The sequence below is a fragment of the Coffea arabica genome, chromosome 1e (genome assembly GCF_036785885.1).
Source record: "Coffea arabica cultivar ET-39 chromosome 1e, Coffea Arabica ET-39 HiFi, whole genome shotgun sequence".
NCBI classification, from domain to species: Eukaryota; Viridiplantae; Streptophyta; class Magnoliopsida; order Gentianales; family Rubiaceae; genus Coffea; species Coffea arabica.
This window is the reverse complement of record NC_092311.1, coordinates 49,972,492-49,990,598: the sequence shown is the minus strand read 5'-3', so window position 1 is coordinate 49,990,598 and position 18,107 is coordinate 49,972,492. Positions and strand designations below refer to the sequence as shown.

At 37.7% G+C, this 18,107-nt stretch overlaps 3 protein-coding genes across 5 annotated transcripts; 1 reads left to right on the top strand and 2 right to left on the bottom strand.

The window, feature by feature from the left end:
* LOC113711696 (protein FLC EXPRESSOR) lies at nt 1-4,237 on the top strand. 2 transcript variants are annotated; one of them, XR_003453142.2, is made up of 5 exons: nt 1-688; nt 1,639-1,811; nt 1,925-2,001; nt 3,348-3,417; nt 3,528-4,237. XR_003453142.2 is itself a non-coding variant. In XM_027234867.2 (4 exons), exons 1-4 carry the CDS (start codon nt 180-182, stop codon nt 3,627-3,629), a joined length of 861 nt encoding a protein of 286 aa, XP_027090668.1. In that variant the 5' UTR covers nt 1-179; the 3' UTR covers nt 3,630-3,819. The 2 variants fall into 2 exon arrangements, 1 of the variants encoding a protein (XP_027090668.1); XM_027234867.2 differs by lacking the exon at nt 3,348-3,417 and having other exon boundaries at nt 3,528-3,819.
* Nucleotides 4,238-6,397: 2,160 nt separating this feature from the next.
* On the bottom strand, nt 6,398-11,456 carry LOC113711670 (transcription initiation factor TFIID subunit 15b). Of its 2 annotated transcripts, XR_003453130.2 has the most exons (7): nt 11,004-11,456; nt 10,725-10,875; nt 9,782-10,412; nt 9,340-9,490; nt 9,179-9,260; nt 7,687-7,892; nt 6,398-7,566 (listed from the first exon to the last, which is right to left on the bottom strand). XR_003453130.2 is itself a non-coding variant. In XM_027234848.2 (6 exons), the coding sequence occupies exons 1-6, from the start codon at nt 11,272-11,274 to the stop codon at nt 7,778-7,780; spliced, it is 1,401 nt and encodes a 466-aa protein (XP_027090649.1). In that variant the 5' UTR covers nt 11,275-11,409; the 3' UTR covers nt 7,545-7,777. The 2 variants fall into 2 exon arrangements, 1 of the variants encoding a protein (XP_027090649.1); XM_027234848.2 differs by having other exon boundaries at nt 7,545-7,892; nt 11,004-11,409.
* Nucleotides 11,457-13,355: 1,899 nt separating this feature from the next.
* On the bottom strand, nt 13,356-16,525 carry LOC113711663 (glucan endo-1,3-beta-glucosidase 9-like). Its single transcript, XM_027234836.2, has 2 exons — nt 16,029-16,525; nt 13,356-14,674 (listed from the first exon to the last, which is right to left on the bottom strand). The coding sequence occupies exons 1-2, from the start codon at nt 16,385-16,387 to the stop codon at nt 13,558-13,560; spliced, it is 1,476 nt and encodes a 491-aa protein (XP_027090637.1). The 5' UTR covers nt 16,388-16,525; the 3' UTR covers nt 13,356-13,557.
* Nucleotides 16,526-18,107: the final 1,582 nt, after the last annotated feature.

Genomic DNA, 18,107 nt, shown 5'->3' with positions numbered 1-18,107 from the left:
GATGTCGCGAATTACGCGCCCCCTCACTGGCACACTGATTAGCTGAAAAACACCTTTTGCTTTGCTTCTTTCCCTCGTAGCCGCCCTTCCCAGAACTTGAGATCAATACTTCTGAATAAAAGAAAACAGGAAAGGAGTCCCGGCGGCAGCTGCCTTCTCCTCAAAGGCGCGAGGTAGCAATGGCCGGACGAAATCATCCTTACTCAAGACAACAGCATCGTCGTCCTTCAATTGACGGACCCCGACTTCTCCACCAAGGCCTTCATCGACCTCACCCTGCCGCTCTAATCGAGGCCCAACAGCGGGAGATCCAAGCTCTCCTCCTCGACAACCAGCGCTTGGCCGCCACCCACGTGGCACTGAAGCAGGAGTTGGCCGTCGCCGACCAGGAGCTCCGCCACCTCTCTTCCACAGCCGTCAGCGTCAAGGCCGATACCGATGCTCGGGTGCACGAGGTTTACGAGAGGTCGCTCAAAACCGAGGCGGAGCTCCGCTCGATTGATGAACTCGGTGCTGATTTGTCTCAGGTAAAAACTGATATTCAGAATATGACGGCCGACCGTAAAGAATTCACGTCAAAGCTGCGTGAACTCAACGAAGAGCTCGTGTTGGCCCACTCTGAATTGGAGCAATTGCCTGCGATCCAAGAGGAAATTCAGGACATGCGCCAGGAAATAAAAAGAGGAAGGTATATAAATACTATGAAATTCTCTCCCATTCACTTGATTTTCATGGGATAAGGCTAAATTTGATGAGTTATACCTTATGTTTTTTTTGCATTCTTTAACATAAAGGTGATTTATCTGTAAGCTAAACATTATAGCGAGCATAGAATAGGTATCGTCTTAGGGATCAAATGCTTGATCATGATTGATTAACGTATTGCTGGAGGAATTCGAATATTCGTACTGGCAAGAGGTCAATCCGTGGCATCTCAAGGGAGCTATAGTTAACTTGCAACATTTGTTTGCAAGCAAGAGGTATTTAAGCTATTTGACATATAATTGGCCAATGTAGGTTTTTTCAAACTTAAAAGAATGTGTAGCTGATATTTTTAGTGGGCATTAATGTGAGTACTGTATTGCACGCAAACGTGCTGAAGTTTTCAAGGTTGTACTGAAAGACCAATGTATGTGTAATTCGAGAAACTGAGATTGATATTTGCACAGAAAGATGAAAACAAATAAAGAAAGAAAATTACTTGATACACGAGGACGACAGAACACTTCTCACAAAAGAAAGAAAAGAAGATGAAGATAATAAAGAAAGATAAGATCAGTTGAAGGACCATATCTACAAGCTAATCCTACATGGTCTGATGAGGTTTTCCTCTGTGCTATACTTCTTGCCTCACTAGTTTTGTAATGTAGGACATGAAAACAAATATGGTAGAAAGATAAAGATAAGATCAGTTGAAGAAACGTATCTACAAGCTAATCCTACATGGTCTGATGAGGTTTTCCTCCGTGCTATACTTCTTGCCTCGCTAGTTTTTGTAAGGTAGGATATGAAAACAAATATGGTAGGATAAATATAGTTCTGCAAGATAAATTCATTATGTTAATGCGTTCCTATTAGCTCAAAGATTCGCCTATTATTTTATAACGTTTTCTTCTACTGTTGGTTATTTTGAAATAGGGCGGCTATTGAATATGAGAAGAAGATGCATGCCACTAACCTTGAACAGAGCCAGATTATAGAGAAAAATATGATATCTATGGCTCATGAAATTGAAAAACTGCATGCTGAGCTTGCAGATGCAGAAAAGCGAGCAAGGGCAGCAGCTGCAGCATCCACTGCAGCTACTCCAGGTTATTTTAGATTCTAGATCTCAACTTTCTTGCCTTCTTTTTCCCTCTCCCTACTGATTGTTAAATCTTTATAGCATATCATCATATTAATGCCTGGAACTTTTGTATTGCAGCTCCTGGTTATGCATCTGTCTACTCTGAGGCTGTATATGGTGGGAACTTGTATTCGGACCACTACCCAATGCAGCAGGTTTGTCTTAATACAATACAGTTATGAATTCCAGTGCATTCCATGGAAGGCTCTTTACGTTGCGCACTAAGACTCCATACTTTTATCCATTCAGTTAGAAGGGTCCATGAATCATTGACTTGCTATACATTTGATGATAACCCTCAATCTGAGACTGTCTCTATTATCACGTTTAAAGTGATTCTCATATTGAACTTTTATTCTTTTTGAATAGAAAAATGAGGCAAAAGTGGAAATGTTATGGTACATTTTGCATTTATGCTTGTCGAGCATCGTTTTCTTTCTGTGAATTAATGCATTATCAAATATGTCCATTTTTCCAAAAGATTAAAGTGCAACTACTTCCAGCAAGCCAATTGTCTTGCTGCTTTAATTTGCTCACTTCCTGGCATGCCGGTGATTGCAAGTGACATGCCATCCGCATGGGTAATAGTGCATAAGCAAATTAAAGCCTGAAACTGTTGAGTAAATTTCGCTGTCTCTCAAATGTTGTCATAATCATGGACTGCCCATCAGATTTTTAATGCTGAATTGGTTGGTTAACATTTTGGTTGGATCACCTCCACATTGCATAGGTTTGTTAAGCATAATTTTGGAACTATATGCCAAACTTCCTCATCAAAGAGAGAATGAATGGCTGTCATTTTAGTTAGCAACGGTAGGTGGAGTTTGTATAACATGATAAGAGAGCTTAAACTGGAGTTGCTGGGATTCTCGCTTGTTGGCTTTGTGCAAGTATGTGCAGTTTGAGAGGACTGGCCAGGGAACGAAACAATCATTGTTGACAAATACATAAACAATTTGTCCTGCCTTTTGTATATAGATCTATCAACCCCATACTGCTTTCTTGATATAGAAGAGTTGAAAATCAAGACAAGAAGATTATCGAGATTATCTTTCTAGTCTAGTTACAAAGAGAAATGCACCGCTGTTAGATAAAGAACAGAAATCGTAGAAAAAAGGAGATCAGCAGCTCCTTATACAATGTAGTCAAGCATAAACACCTATATCCATGAAATTAGTTTATAAGAACCTCACTTCTGCCAGCCCGGAGAAATGAAGCTACTTCTGCAGTTCTGCTGCTTGCTAGTTTCCCTCTCCACCCTCATATTAGTCTGGTACTACTGATTGGTCAGCAATAGCAATCTGGCACAAACTTGTCTAGAGAAAAAAATCTTGTATTTTATTGCCCAATGTTGTAATGCTTGCTGTTTTAGATCATTTCTATCCTAATTTTTTGTTTGCTTGCCCAGTGTGGTGTAAGTGGTCTTACTCTGTTGCAGTTCTTTTTTGGCCATATGTCAAGTTTCTATTAGATGTTAAATCCTCATTTTCAACTGTCACAGATTCATGTGTGAACTCTAGAAGAGTTGGCATTTTCATTTACACGCCCTACTTAACAAGAACATCTCAAGTGTATGAATTGTTTTCTTTATTTCAGGTTCAAGGCAGTATTTGACATTTGATTAACTCACTCTGCTTGACAGAAACATCTGAAAGTGTATGTATTGCTTCGTTTATTTCAGGTTCAAGGTGGTATTAATGTCAGTACTCAGTACGGCCCTGGAGGAGTGCCTCATGGAACTAGTGCGCCTTATGACGTTCAATGGTCAAATGTACATAGATAGGTTGTTGCTGTAGAATTTGTGAAGCTCAACTGAGAAATTTTGCTTCATTGGCTACCTACCCCGCAGAAATTTGACCAGCTGTTTAGTGAGCTAAAAGAACAGTTTGGTTGAGTTAAAAGAGCGTCTAGACAGAAATACAGAATTAGGCGTGCAATTTTAAAAACATGTAAAGAGGATTAGAAATGTGAAATTTTAAAAACTTACAAAGAGGTGCCTACAAGCCATTGGATTCACCCCCATGGCTAGGGGAAGCCTCTTAGAATCCTCTACGATGTAGGTTTGGGTTAGAATCATATGCTTAGTTGATAGGGATAGAAAGCGCGTGGAGTTAGGAGGATTTTTTTTTTTTTTTTTTGAATTGGTGCTTGGAGTTAGAAGTGTTAAAATGGGTGATTTAGATGGATTTGGATTGGTTAAAATGGGTAATAGGTATAAGTGAGTCAATTCATTTATATCCATTTAATTAAATGGGTATAAATGGGTAGGTCAAAAAATGAATTGGATAATCCAATTAATCATTTATTACTCATTTATTTTAATTTTTTGTAAACTCGTTTATATTCATTTTTGTAAACTAAGTTGTCAATTTATACCATCTTTTGTACCCATTATTAGTTTTAAATATTTACTTATAATGGTCAATAAGTTTAATTACCAATTTTTTTTCATCATTCTATGTTGCAAAATTACATACTATTTAATAATTGAATGATAAGAATATAAAATTTGAACTAAGTACTATAAAAGTTAATACAAAAATTTAATTTAAAATTTTGAACCTCTAACATTTTTTTTGTGTGTAAATTTAAAATTTCATTTTGAAAAGATAGGAAAAGAGGTTAAAATTTGTCATAAATTGGTAATGCTGAAAAATGAGCAAGTTAACAAACTAAGAGAAAATAAAATGATAAGATAAAATCAACAAATAATAATAATAATGAAACAAAAGTAGTTAATGTCATGAGAAAATGAAAATTTTGAAGAAAAAAAAATGGGTGAGAGAAAAGAGGAGATTTGGAGGAAGACAATTTTAAATGAGTTAATTGAATTTGATGAGTTATCCAATAATACCGGATAACTCATTTATACTCATATGCAAAAATTTAAGATAGTCATACTCATCTATTCATGGGCGGGTATGAAAAAATTTAGTTAAATGGATTTGTTTGTCACTTATACCTGAAGGAGTCATAAGTGAAATTATCAGAGTATTTAGGTCTTGTTTGGAAAGCAATTTTTCAAATTGCTACGTTTTTTGTGAACACATTTTTCAATCCCCTTTTTACCTAGTACTATATATTAAATCGCTACAGTAATTTTTCTACAAAAAATTCAAAAAAATGTAATCCAAACATGGCCTTAGTATTTAGTGTTTCTTCTTAAATTATTTTCTGCCTGGTTACTTCTAGATTGAGGGTCAAGGTGTAAAGGAATTAGAAGTAATGCAACGATGTTTTTTTTTTTTTTTGTTGTTGGTTTTAGATTTAGGACCAAAATTTTTTTTTTCTTTTCAGTTAATTTTCAATATAGATGTGCCTTGCGAGTGTCTTGATAATTTGATCTGAACCATCTGCTCTGGTATGCCAGTTTCTCTCCAAGTCTTTGGCAGGGCTTTCTTTTTAGTGTTTCTGTTTCTTCTTTCCTAATTCCTATGTTGTTTAATAACGACATGGCTTCCATTCCCGGTTTCTTTTGTTGCTAATTTCCTAAATAGGTCATCGCTTACTGTTGAGTAATGGCACAGTAAATTTTTAAGCAACTATCAAAGTCATTTTCTGGCGAGGGAAGAACTTTGGAAATGGTTATCGTGTCATTTACTTAAAATATTGGCGTGTAACAAAAGATCTATTTGGATGGTGTATTTTTTTTTGAATCTTTATGTAAAATTTTATTATAACTTACTGTAAAATTTATAAAAGAAATCTTCAAGTATTTGGAGAAATTAAAAAAATTTCCTTTCCTTTCTTCTTCCTTTTTTCCCCTCATCTACCTCCTCCCCCATCTTACTTCTCTCGCACCAATGCTGCTATTCCTCCTTCCTAACTCTCCATTGTCTCCTCACCCTCTCCCTCCCCACTCTCCCTTCTATCATCTTCTTCCCTTGTCACCCCCTCTTTCCCCTCTCATTTACCTTGCCCCCTTACCAAAGGCTGTAGGAGAGGTCGCGAGAGTGGTGAGGGAAGAAGGGAAGGAGTATAGGAGGGAAAGAAAAGAAGAGAGAAGAAACAAAAAAATGTACGGCAAGGTCGCAGCAATACTGAGCAGATTGAGGTGAATGGGTGATGGTAGATTAGGAAAATAGGCGTATTTTTGACTGTGAAGGTTGGTGGTAGATTAGAAAAATAGGGGCGTTTTTAATGTTTTGAGATGTCTATTTTAAAAATTTTATACTTTTTTTTGAAATATAATATATAGGCAAAATTGTATCTTAAACGGTAAATTGGTCACCAGATAAAAACATAAGATGCAAGCTTGATTACAGGTAAAGAGTTCAGACTTAAATAGTCACTTCTTTAATTTAGAGGTGCGAACCACCTCCCTTAATCCAGTTAAGCCCTTCCTTGAAAAGGGTTGATAGAAATAATATTTAAGCTAACGGTTGATATATAAATTTTTTTAAAAAAAACTAAAAACTATCTTTCACCTACGCTTCTATCAATTGCATATATCAGAACACCCACGTACACCACCCCCCCCCCCCACCACAAAAACAAAAAAAGCATAAGTCACCGGACCGGGGGCAAACAAGAAGGAAAAATCAAAGTCAATTACAAAGAAAAAAAATTAGACCGCTTGCCTCATTTCGTGTTTATGTATGATCTGCTCCTGAAAATAACCTTAGGATTACAAACGATATTTACATCGTCAACTAGGTAACCATCAGAAAGAAAAGGGCTAAAACGGATAGAGAGAGAGAGAGAGAGAGAAGCGAATAGAACAACAACATAGCCGCATCAACAAGCTAGGGAGAGAATCAGATGAACACCAAAAACAGTAGAAGCCTCTTGCAACACTTTGAAAATGTTGCTGTGGATAAGACCCAAGCGCAAGAACCAAAGCTGACACCTTAGCCACGTTTGATCCCAAGTCGATCACAAAACGTAGTCCCAGTGAGCTCCACGCGTTTCTACAGCGCACCAACTTCCAAAGGTTTCAAGCCTTGCTATTATCACGAGCGTTTGATTCCGAACAGATTCAATTCCTAGGTCTACTATATAACCATGCCTAATAAAAAGATATTATTAATACAATTCCCTTGCAATATAATACCAGATTATCATTGATATGATAAATAAAACATATGGAAAGTTCCCTGCGTTAAATTGTCTTTGTTCCCTCTTACAGAGACTTGCAATCAAGTTGGGAGCAATAGCTCTGACTTTTTGGGGATTAAAAATCATAATTAGCTCCAACTCCTCAAGGGCTAGTAGAAACTAGAAAGCCCCTAAACGGAGAGGCAAAGAAACTCCTATTCAGCTTCGGAAGTTCTGGAACACGGAAGTAAATTAACCATGATATGGTCTGGAGACCAACGACAGAGAAAATTCCAAAAGTAGTTTCCGGTGAAAGCTTTTAGAACATTCTCCTCCTAACTCGTGATTTGGCTCATCACTTACAACTTTCACATTCCCAAATAACTCAAAAGTATGTGGAATCTCATATCAGCACTTCGGTATAGAAGACATAAAGGCCATAGAAGAGACAAATTATTCGACGCATGAATTACGCCATGCCAAATACAAATATCAGAAAGATGCAAAAACGTCATTCTTATATGATGCAAACATCAAAGCCAATACGCATGAACCAAGCATGCAATCCACAAAATGCATCACTTAAGACCAACTTAACAGCACAATGTAATCACTAGAAAAGCAACACTCACCTGATAATTTCAACCTACCTTAGCAGCAATTTGGAGAATATCCACTTCCCTCTATAAAAACATTCACACAAGTTCGAATCAATCTGTAGCTTGAAAAGGAAAAGAGCCCGACAACTAGTACTCAAAACAAAAGGAGAAAAAGGGTATCGCTCAGAGTAGTGAACAACCTACCTCTTAATCTCCCGTTAGAGAACAATCTGCAATGGAATAAAATAAAACCCCTCCCACCACAAGTTTTAGTACATATATGCTTGGATGAGGTCTAATAAGGGCGTGAACGGTTTCCTCCATGATAATTTCTATCCGGACCAGAACCTCCACCATCTCTGTAGTTGTCTCTACGTCTATCACCCCCATAACCGCCTCTACCACCTCCCCTGTAGAATAATCAACTAGTCAGACTACAAAACCATGAAATAAAAGACAAAATATCATCTTGTAAACGAGCAAGAGTACATTTAGGAAGAAATCATATTGAGAATTGAAGCACAAAAAATGCTAAAATTATGATTTACAATGCAATGACTCAACAGCACAAACTCAAAATTCATAGCAAATAACAAATAAGGCATAGGATACAAAATAACTTGACCACCAACACAAAGCATTAACCAAGATAAGATTGTTGTACAATCACCCAAGACAGACCCTTGACAGAAAAATCTAGAGCTAATCAATTGAATTATCAATGAAGGGCTACATCAAGAGGTGATACTAAAATCACCATCTATCCTTACAAAGACAATAGTCCGCATAAACACCAAATCAGAAAAACGGGAAGCCAAAAGATTAATAGGCCAGGGGTTCATAAGTTGAATAGTGGACAACTTCCAAGCAGTGCAAATAACTTATATTGGAGAAGCTATGCATAAAAACCCACATGCAAGCAGTAGAAAAATAATTATGAATGATTCAACATGATCAAACACGACTTTAATAGAGAACTTGCATCCAAGTGAGAAACTGAATAACCATCTACAAAAAAGTAAAACTATATCAACTACTGACCCCAAATTTTTGGAAAATGTCACTGTACATTAGAAATTCTTTTGTCAGAGAAAATCATGTTTCGACTTCTTAACCAGCTCAGGTGGAGCCAATTAAATTATACTCTGAGACATCTCCACCAGCAATATGGAAGACCACTTCATGATACTAAGATCAACAATGTAATGTACAAAAAGTCCAACCATCCGCAAGATAAGAAGAACAAAAAGAAGATAGCAAAACATATAATTACAGTTGACCACCAACAAAGGAATTCAGAGGCAAGGGAGTGAAGACTGAACTACGGTTCCTAATGTCTTCAGGACACCAATGAGCTACCAGTTATTTTACCCACATGAACTGTTTCATACCTGTATAAATGCAGATTGCAGAATTTCTAGAACTCAAGCAAAAAACTTCTCAGACTATCAATGACTTTACAAACATTTGACCATTGATAGATTTCAGATTTCATATCAAATGATACACGACATAGTAAACTCGCCTCAATGTGTAAGTATAAAAGTACAAGAACTAACAGCAAGTCAACATAATGAGTTAACTCAAAAATCTTAATGCAAGATGCTTAGCAACCCTTGCATAAGAGAACAAGACAACAAAGAAGCTCATCGTCCTGGATTTACAAAATGATATTTAGTTGAGAAAGATAGAATACCCATATCCATGCTGTGAGGCAGGTTTTGGTGCAGATTTCTCAGCCATAGCCACACTGATTGCATAACCTCGTAGATCATGATCTGAAAAAACAATTTCAAATGAGTACATGATGACTATATACAATTTAAATTAAAGATGAGAAGTCTGCTTCGGGTTTACTATTGAAAAAGCCACCAGCAGAGTGTGCTGCAGAAGGATCTTCATAAGATAAAACTGCATCTCCTTTGTTTTTTCCTTGGTCATCTGTGTACAGTTTTATACTCCAGGGCCACTGATCTTTATAACCTCGCTTTTGTTTGATCCTTGCAACCTAGCAAAAGAGAAAGGTAAGAACCCATTTCTTTTTTACTCATGCATCAACTACTGTATCTATGTACCTGCAACAACTAAAAGAACTTGAACATAGCATAATCTGCTAGACCAATAAATAAATTGCAAAGTGATTTAATAAAATGAGATTCTCCATTTAATGCAACAATCTTTCCTTCGGACATAAGTATTTGGGACAAGATGTATAATTCCCAGATCAATTTGCAACAGCAGGCCAAATACGATTTTTATATCGTTCAAAATAATAAGCCGAAGGAAATTTGCATATTACTTGTCCAATGCTTCCAAAAAGTTCTTGAAGTTCTTCAATGGTCACATCTGGAGGCAAATTTGAAATGTAAATTCTCGAGTTGTCACACGCATCCCCACAGTTTTCATCACACTGCTTCACTTTAACAGGAGCTTCAGCTGGAGCACCACCATATCCACCACCCAGATTCCGTGGACCACCTCCATAGCCTCCATCATAGCCACCAGGTGGAGCACCATATGATGGAGGATATGAAGAAGGCCCCCCACTATAGCTTGAAGGTGGAGGAACAGCATCTTGAGCATAATTAGGGTTTCCACCAAAACTGCTAGGTGGTGGTGCATAGTTACCACCATGTCCACCATAAGAAGGAGCTACAACAGGGCTCTGACCAAAACCACCATCATCTCTTCCTTGACCATAACCTCCATCACCTCTTCCTTGACTATAACCACTATCCTCTCTTCCATGACCGTAGCCACTGCCTCTACTGCCTCCACCTCTCCCACCTCGATTATTTCCATATCCTGCATTATTGCCATCTCTATTATAATTACCACCACCTCTGTCACCACGGTCACCAGCACCAGCAGGAGGGAGTGCACCACATTTGTTACACTTATCTCTTCTAGCAAAGTTCAAATTCCCACAGCTACAACCACACAGGCCAAAATCAATGACCATTAACATGTTTAAAAAATGATAACAAGGTTTTACCCTCTGCTTCTTTTATGTCACATACTTGCTATAGCTTCTTTGTACAGAATGACTGAAGTCAGCACAAAATTCACAAGTTAAGATCCAACATAATACAATCTTATTAGGTCCTTTATCCTTCCAAGTATCATAGAGATAATAACGTAAAGAACAATCTCAACAAAGTAATTAAGACACAGCACACTTTCTGAGGGGAATAAAAGGAAAAAAAAAAGAAAAGAAAAGATGAGCACCGGAAATAGGTTACCTTGGGTTAGGACAACGCCAGTCCCCATCTCTGCCACTTCCACCACCGCGGCCACCTCCTCTACCGCCACCTCCACCACGACCTCCGCGGTCCCCCCCTTGGTAGCCACCACCACCCCCACGATCTCCTCCTTGGTATCCACCACCACCACCTAAAATGAGCACATATCGAGGAAACAAGAGAAAAAAAAAATGCTTAGTGCAAAAAATGTTTAGTGAACTTGAACGTTTAGATAGAGTAGCGAAAAACAGAAACAGAAGTGCACCAGGTCATCATTACCTCGATTCTGCATATTACCGCCGTAACCACCACCTCCTCTGCCTCCACCACCACCACCTCTACCGCCTCCCCGGCCACCGCCGCCACCGTATCCTCCACCGCTTCCTCCATAACCACCATCTCCTCCTCCAGAGCTACCGTAGCCTCCTCCTCCTCCTCCTCCAGAGCCACCGTAGCCTCCGCCTCCGTATCCTCCAGAGCTTCCGTTACCTCCATAACCTCCTCCGCCCATAGGCGGTGGACCAGATCCGTCGCCTTGTTGACCGTACATGTTTTTTGATATACGATGTCGGAATAGCAAAAGAGAAAGCGACGCCCAGAAGGAAAATTGGTTAAGAGGATAAAAAGTGGATTTAGGGTATTGTATTGCTTTATATAAAAGGACAGCTCGAGACTGGAAAGAGGATATTTTCTTTTCTGGTGTTGATGAGCGTCCAGCAAATCAACTTGTATGCTGTTCTCGGGTCCACGGTAGCTTACATGTGCCGCTAAATTCTGAACGGGAAAGTACGCGAGAGTCGAATCCAACATTCCAACTCCGTTTAAGCGTTTTTTCAAAAAAAAAAACTCCGTTTAAGCGTAAAAGGGCCAAAGGCCTAATGGTAATGGTTAACCTTTTCAACCCAATTGAGCTATTTGTTTTTAACCCCTCAAAAGTAACAAAGCCCAAATATATATATATATTAACAAGTCTTTTGCAACATATTGAGTAGTAAATAAGTTTTTTTTTTTTTTTGCGTTGAGGGGAGATATTACAGTCTCTAAACCAAAACAAATTCTGAGTAGCAACCCCCTATGATTAGTAAATAAGTTTCACCTGATAATATTGAAAATATTGCGCCTTTCACAACAGAAGTATACATATCCTCTTTATTATGCTAAGACTTTGGGGTTAGACAAGCGGCTCTTTCTTTTAAGAGAAACCAGTGTGAACTTGAATCAAACTATGATAAAATCAAGCTTTGTAAAAACATGGAGTAACATATAACTCGTTGAATAAATCAATCAAATTTGAACATGTCTTGGTGGGGGTGGAAGGTCAAGGGAAAATTACGTCAGCTTCTCCTTTCCTTAGATTAGATTAGAGTAGATTATACAAATATTATCGATGCGACAAAGAAAAAAAATCAAGTTTTAACATTTTAAGTTTTTGGCTTAATGGGATTTTGTCTACACTACTGATACGTTAAACAGGCAGTACATCATACCACAAATCTGTTCAGAAAGTGCAGTATACCGCGGATAGAATGCTCCTGTAAAGTAAAAAGTGGAATAATTGCCTAAGTTCTTTATAACTTGGTAACTTTTACCTGGTTGGTTGCACATCCATCGTTTGCTCTCTAAATTACAGTAGTAAAAACTTGTTCAAAAGTGTTGGGTGGTCAAGGATGTAATCTTTGCTAGTCACCCGTTATACGGTTTGGTTTAGTCTACAGCAGTGACATTACGTATCATGACGCCTTTAACCAAATGCACCCTACTCAAGTCTAATAGTAAGTATATACCAATTCATGGTAAATCAGGAACCAAATGGCCAACCGTCAACAATGAGTTTACGAATTCCAATTGATCTACGTGAGTAGGGGTGGCAATTTCTGACACGATCCGAAAACACGACACGAACCTAACACGAAATTAATGGGTTTGGGTTGAAGTTTTGGGGGTTCGGGTCAGAATCGGGTCGAACCCGATGAACCCGAAAAGAAAACAGGTCAATTTCGGGTCAACCCGTGGTGACCTGATATGACCCGTTTATAAATTAAAAATAATTTAATAAACATAAAAATTATTTTATCTAACTAAACTAAATCATTCTTTTTTTTCAAAGGCATTAATTACTTAATCCTAAATGAATTTATTTACCTTGTATGAAGTTAAAATTATTATATTTGGACAAATAATATAATTCATTTTAATTTATTTTATATTTGGTTTGGAATAAAACACTTTTACGGTGTTTAATTTATTTTAGATTTGATTTGAAATTATTTATTTAAATTTTTATTACTTGATGATGTAATTAATTTTGTGAGAAATTGATTTTATTAGAATTTACAGTGATAAATTAATAAATTAAAATTAATTTTCGGGTCATTTCGGGTCGACCCGCCAACCCAAAATTTTCGGGTTCGTGTCAGATATACTGACCCGTCACGGGTTGACGGGTCGGGTTCGGGTCAACAGATTTTTTGACGGATCGGGCCAACCTGATTGGACCCGAATTGCCACCCTGAGTGCCAGGCCAGAAGGGAAAAAAAAGGGAGCCAATTTGCAAAATCAACCCCTTTCTCTTCTTCTTTTGTTTTTTGTTACTTTGTATCCATGTAAATGCGTGCATATACTCGAGGGAAGTCAGAAGACGCCCTTTTTCCAGGAAGTGCCCAAGCGTAAAGGGGATAATCTATCATCTTAGTTGCACTACAAATCGAGAAAAGAGAGGTACAAAGCTCAGAATCAGCTGATGCAAAGCGTCAGCCAACATCCAAAACAGCAGAGAGAGCAGTCTGAGAGCCGCAAATATATTAGATAGACTTGCACGCTATTCAGCAAAATCTCACCAGGTTACGCATACTAAACACAACAAAATGGTTGCAACTGGCGAGATAAACCAGTGGAACTGAGAAGACCTGCGAAGGGACACTGAGAGTGAATTCCTTAGTCCAATCATGAACCGACAATTTTCAACTGAAGGATCAACTGTAGTTATCAAGCCCAAGCCCCCAAAGTCACAACTGTCTGCACTTTGATCATGCTGCTGATAGAAACTATTGAAAGCATAGGAAACATTTCCAGGCCAAGAAAGGTCAGAACAGGAACCATCAGGTGACAATGCACTACAATCCGCAGCAGAACATGCCTCCAGAGCATGTGCACTTATATTGGACAAGTCTTTGTTGTTATTCACAACACACCATTTGGGAGAGAGGTACTGGACATTCTGTGCATTTATGAGTTTTCCGGAGCCATGGACAAAATCAACCTGATATTTTGCTTGACCATCAAAAGTGAAGATGCCCCAGTGCCTCTCAAAATTTCCGGGAGTTCTGCTTCTCTGATCTTCATCTAATAGGCTAAATATGTAAGTCTCCACTGGCAGATCTCGAGGCCTTAGTGGAGTTCCTAATCTGCTATCAAGGTGGTCCACCAGGCCTTTTAAGAAAACCTGAGCTAGAGATGAGGTAGCATTTGCAGCTCCATCTGTAGGCCAACCAATTTGCCCAATGATTATATCCATCCGAGGGAATCCAGCTGTTGATAATGCCATTACAACTGTATCGTAGCTCAAATCAAAGCTGTTTTTGTATGATCTATGACTGTCATTACGGGGATGTGCACCTTCTCGGAAGAGAGCAAAGTCCAGGGAAACATTCTTATTTTGATGATAACTCAGAAAAGGGGAAATGGCAACAAAGAAAGGAGATCTGTGCTTGTTCAAAAACGTGAGAACTTCAGCCATGGTTTTGTTGAGATCTGGCCTAAATTGTCCTCTTGATGGCAGGCCAGATTCCGACTGGAAAGCGTCAAAGCTGCACGGAGTGACAACTTTTACCTTGTTTGCCAGGTTAACTTTGACCAGAGCTGTCTGGATGTTGGCAGCAGCACCAACTACAAATGGATAGAATTGCTCACCAAAACTCTGGAGAAACGGATCATCTCCAACAGCAATAAACCTGTAAATATGAGATTCAGCAGCACGTAAATCCATTGGATGTCTTTGAATGTAAAGAAACACCGATTGATCTCCTACCACTCATTTTTGGAGAACCCCCTCAGACACACATCATACAGAAAGTAGAACATAATTTTTCTTAAGCACAGTTAAGATAGCATATACCCGTTACAGATCCGTGTAGACACAGCAATCACATTGTGAACCTAAGTTTCTTTGTCTAAATTAAGAACAATAACAGCAAGATTTTGAGTCTAGTGGAATATTTGCTATGAGCAAAAGCAGCAAAACAGCAGCCTGCATCAAAACCTAGCTTCATAAAGAAATTAACACTAAATAACTATAAGATACATTAATTGAATCAATAAGAGACAGGAAAGAGAAGCAACTGTCATGTAGGAAAGAGAAGCAACAGTGATGTATTTTTAGCAAGCAGTGGAATCATCCAGTTAGCTCAAAAGCCTCAGAAATGAAGGACTATAGAGTAAAAGTGCACTGCTGAATTTTTCTATATGTCTAATCCATTTCAAACAGCCATCACTGATGCAATAGCAGGAATCCACAGAAGTAGACTTTACAGGCTGATGTATTATTACCTGAAAAATTCCTAAAGCACTTGATAAAGGAAACCTCAGAAACAGAGAGAAAGGAAATAAAAATAAGTCCTAGAAATTGCTCAATAACGTGCTCGAAAGCATATCAAACAGTGATCTTGATCACATAGGTCTCCCGTCGAAGAGTCAAAGGTTGACAAAAAGTATGATAACCAAAAAAATCAACAAATGCTGTAATGATAAAGTAATTCAGTGGAAAATCTTCTTAAATCAATCAAAATCCATTGGTTCTACACTTCTCTTAATAGGGTTTCATCCATTTGAGAAGGAAAACATGATTAACAAATTAAAATGCCTGGATTCAATATTTCATCAAACCAAACATGGAATTATGCAGTAATGGACGCTAATAATGCTCCGTTGCACACACAGTAAATGAAAATTGGAAGAAACGAAAAAAAAAATGAAGCACTATATGTTCTATCCAACAGGTTAAGTTTCAACTGCACTGAATGCAACCATTAATTATCTTTTTCTGGAAAGCATAAAAAGAAGACGCAAGAATCTAAAAATTGAGAGTTCCACTCCAGAGAAGAAACCAGTACTTCAGCATTCAGAAACTACAGTCCTAACTCCCAAAGTGAAGCCAAATTTCAGCTTAATAATGATGCAAATATGAAAAACGAAGGGGTTCCCCTGCTGAGAGGTTTGCTTCATCCATTAACTACAGCACAATGACTGTATACTGTAGCTGGAACCAGTTCGAAAATGAAAATTCAAGTAAGAATGAAAGAAAAATACTCTACACGGACAGAGCCGGCACCATCAGAGACGTAGCGGGTGAGATTATCGTGGACCCAACTCTCAGCAGCCTTAAGAGACGAGTTCAAGCTACGAAGCATAGAATTGGGAATGCCAACAGTTACGTAAATATTAGAACCCGCAAGAGCCTGGAGGACATCTGGGTCAGCATCAAACAGCTTCACTTTAGTGACATTATTGGCCTTCAACAGTTGCACCACCTGGGCCGGGGGTAGAGGATGTGACGCCGAGGTGCCCCAGTTCACACCTATAGCTATAACCCTAGAGAAATGGACAGTACTCAACAGGGTTAGTAACTGCAAGGCAGTGTAAAGAAATGGGAGGGTTGTTGAAGCCATTGATGGATGAAAGAGAGTTTTCCTCGGCAACTTCTGCTTATTGAAGCATTGTGAGCTTAAGCTGGACTAGGGCGATGATGGTAGAGGGGAAGGAGAGGACAATAAGTCAATAAGAACAGCACGGGTCCGGAAAAGTGCAGCTAAAAAGCTGGTTCAAAATATTTAATATGAATGGTCGGAATTTTTGTCACACGACAGCACTTTGACTATTGAATTTAACTCTTTTTTTTTTTTTTTTTTTTTTTGTGAAGGTGCTAATCCAGTTCGCGGTGAGGTGGATGACTTGTGGTGTTAACTTCAAATACACTTATTGACATTACATGTTACAAAAAAGGTCTCTAATATAGAGCTGCAGTGCTTTTTTTTTGTCCAAAAAAGAGACAAATTAACGGAAAATCCTACCTCTTGATTTTTTTTTATATTTTATTAGTTAGACGTACGGCTCGTATGGATTAGGTGTTTTTTAGCATGCTTTTAAAAATTTTTACTATAATGATATGTACAAAAAAAACTTTTTAATGTAGATAGTTAATGTGTTTTTGAGGGTGTGTTTTGGGATATTTTTGAAATCGAATTTTTTTTGGAATTATATTTTAAAAAATGAAAAACCACCCACCACCTCCTTCGTCCTCTCTAAGGTGGTGCTAAACTAAATAACTCAATTCAAACTTGCAAACTACTCGATCAACAACTCAACTCGAACTCATTTTGATCACATTCGAGTTCGAGCTACTTGTTTAAACTCGTGAGTCGAGTTTGAACTCTAATATTTTGTAATCGAATGTTCGATGAGCCTAATCGAGTTTTTTATAATATTTATTTTTTTATATTTGTTATTGTGAAATATCAATAATATCATTTATTTAAAATTACATGTAAAATATTAGTTTTTATTACGTAATTTTGATTCGACTCGATTGAATTTGACTAGACTCTATTATATTTAATTAAACTCGAATTCGAGCTCGAGTTCAAGTTACGTAAATTGAAGTCGAACTCGACTTCTAAAATCTCGATGAGTTCGAGCTCAATTATTATTTTATATTAAATCGAGATTGAGTAGTGCACTATTCGAGTTCAACTTGATTCAAAATGCGCTCCTAATTCTCTCCCTCTTCCTCTTTTCTTTTTCACTCCCCTCCTCTCCCTTCTACTTTGATCACGGCCCACTCTCTAGTTGCAGCCCCTACTCTATTAGAGTTATTTTTAGAGTGTTACTATAAATTCCACGTATAACCTTATTTGTGTTTGGCATACATATCATGATATATCATAGCTGAATATTTATTTTTCCATTTAGTTTTTTTTTTATGAATTTATCTCTATGTATTCATCATCTAAAGATATATCTTTCACTACAATGGTCATGTGATAGATAGGTCTCTTTATTGGATAACTGCATCCTCAAGTTTGAGGTTTAAATTTCTTTATGGTAGCACCATCGTCGACTTTAGCTTTACTAATGAGTAAGTTAGCATTGTTGGAACTCATATTATAACTAGCATTTGCTGCCGGAGAATAAACTAATTTAAAAATCGAATAACATACTCAACAGGCCATGAGCTATAGTATCACAGGGATATCTTCGAAAGACCGAGATCTTATTGGAAATGTCATTTTTTATGTAGTCTCAAAGAAAATGCCATTTTTATTGAAATTTTTTTAAATATTTTTTCACGAATATATTTTTTAGTCTTTTTTTAATTTCACATACATCAAA

Bases quoted from the DNA above. Each gene is read 5' to 3' on its own strand.
- LOC113711696 (XM_027234867.2), top strand. From the start codon at position 180: ATGGCCGGACGAAATCATCCTTACTCAAGACAACAGCATCGTCGTCCT. The intron at 1,812-1,924 runs GTTATTTTAGAT...TTTGTATTGCAG, and splicing joins ATCCACTGCAGCTACTCCAG to CTCCTGGTTATGCATCTGTC. The intron at 2,002-3,527 runs GTTTGTCTTAAT...CGTTTATTTCAG, and splicing joins ACCACTACCCAATGCAGCAG to GTTCAAGGTGGTATTAATGT.
- LOC113711670 (XM_027234848.2), bottom strand. From the start codon at position 11,274: ATGTACGGTCAACAAGGCGACGGATCTGGTCCACCGCCTATGGGCGGA. The intron at 10,413-10,724 runs GTAACCTATTTC...GTGTGGTTGTAG, and splicing joins TGGCGTTGTCCTAACCCAAG to CTGTGGGAATTTGAACTTTG. The intron at 9,491-9,781 runs GTAATATGCAAA...CTCTTTTGCTAG, and splicing joins TTTTTGGAAGCATTGGACAA to GTTGCAAGGATCAAACAAAA.
- LOC113711663 (XM_027234836.2), bottom strand. From the start codon at position 16,387: ATGGCTTCAACAACCCTCCCATTTCTTTACACTGCCTTGCAGTTACTA. The intron at 14,675-16,028 runs GTATTTTTCTTT...TCATATTTACAG, and splicing joins GCCGGCTCTGTCCGTGTAGA to GTTTATTGCTGTTGGAGATG.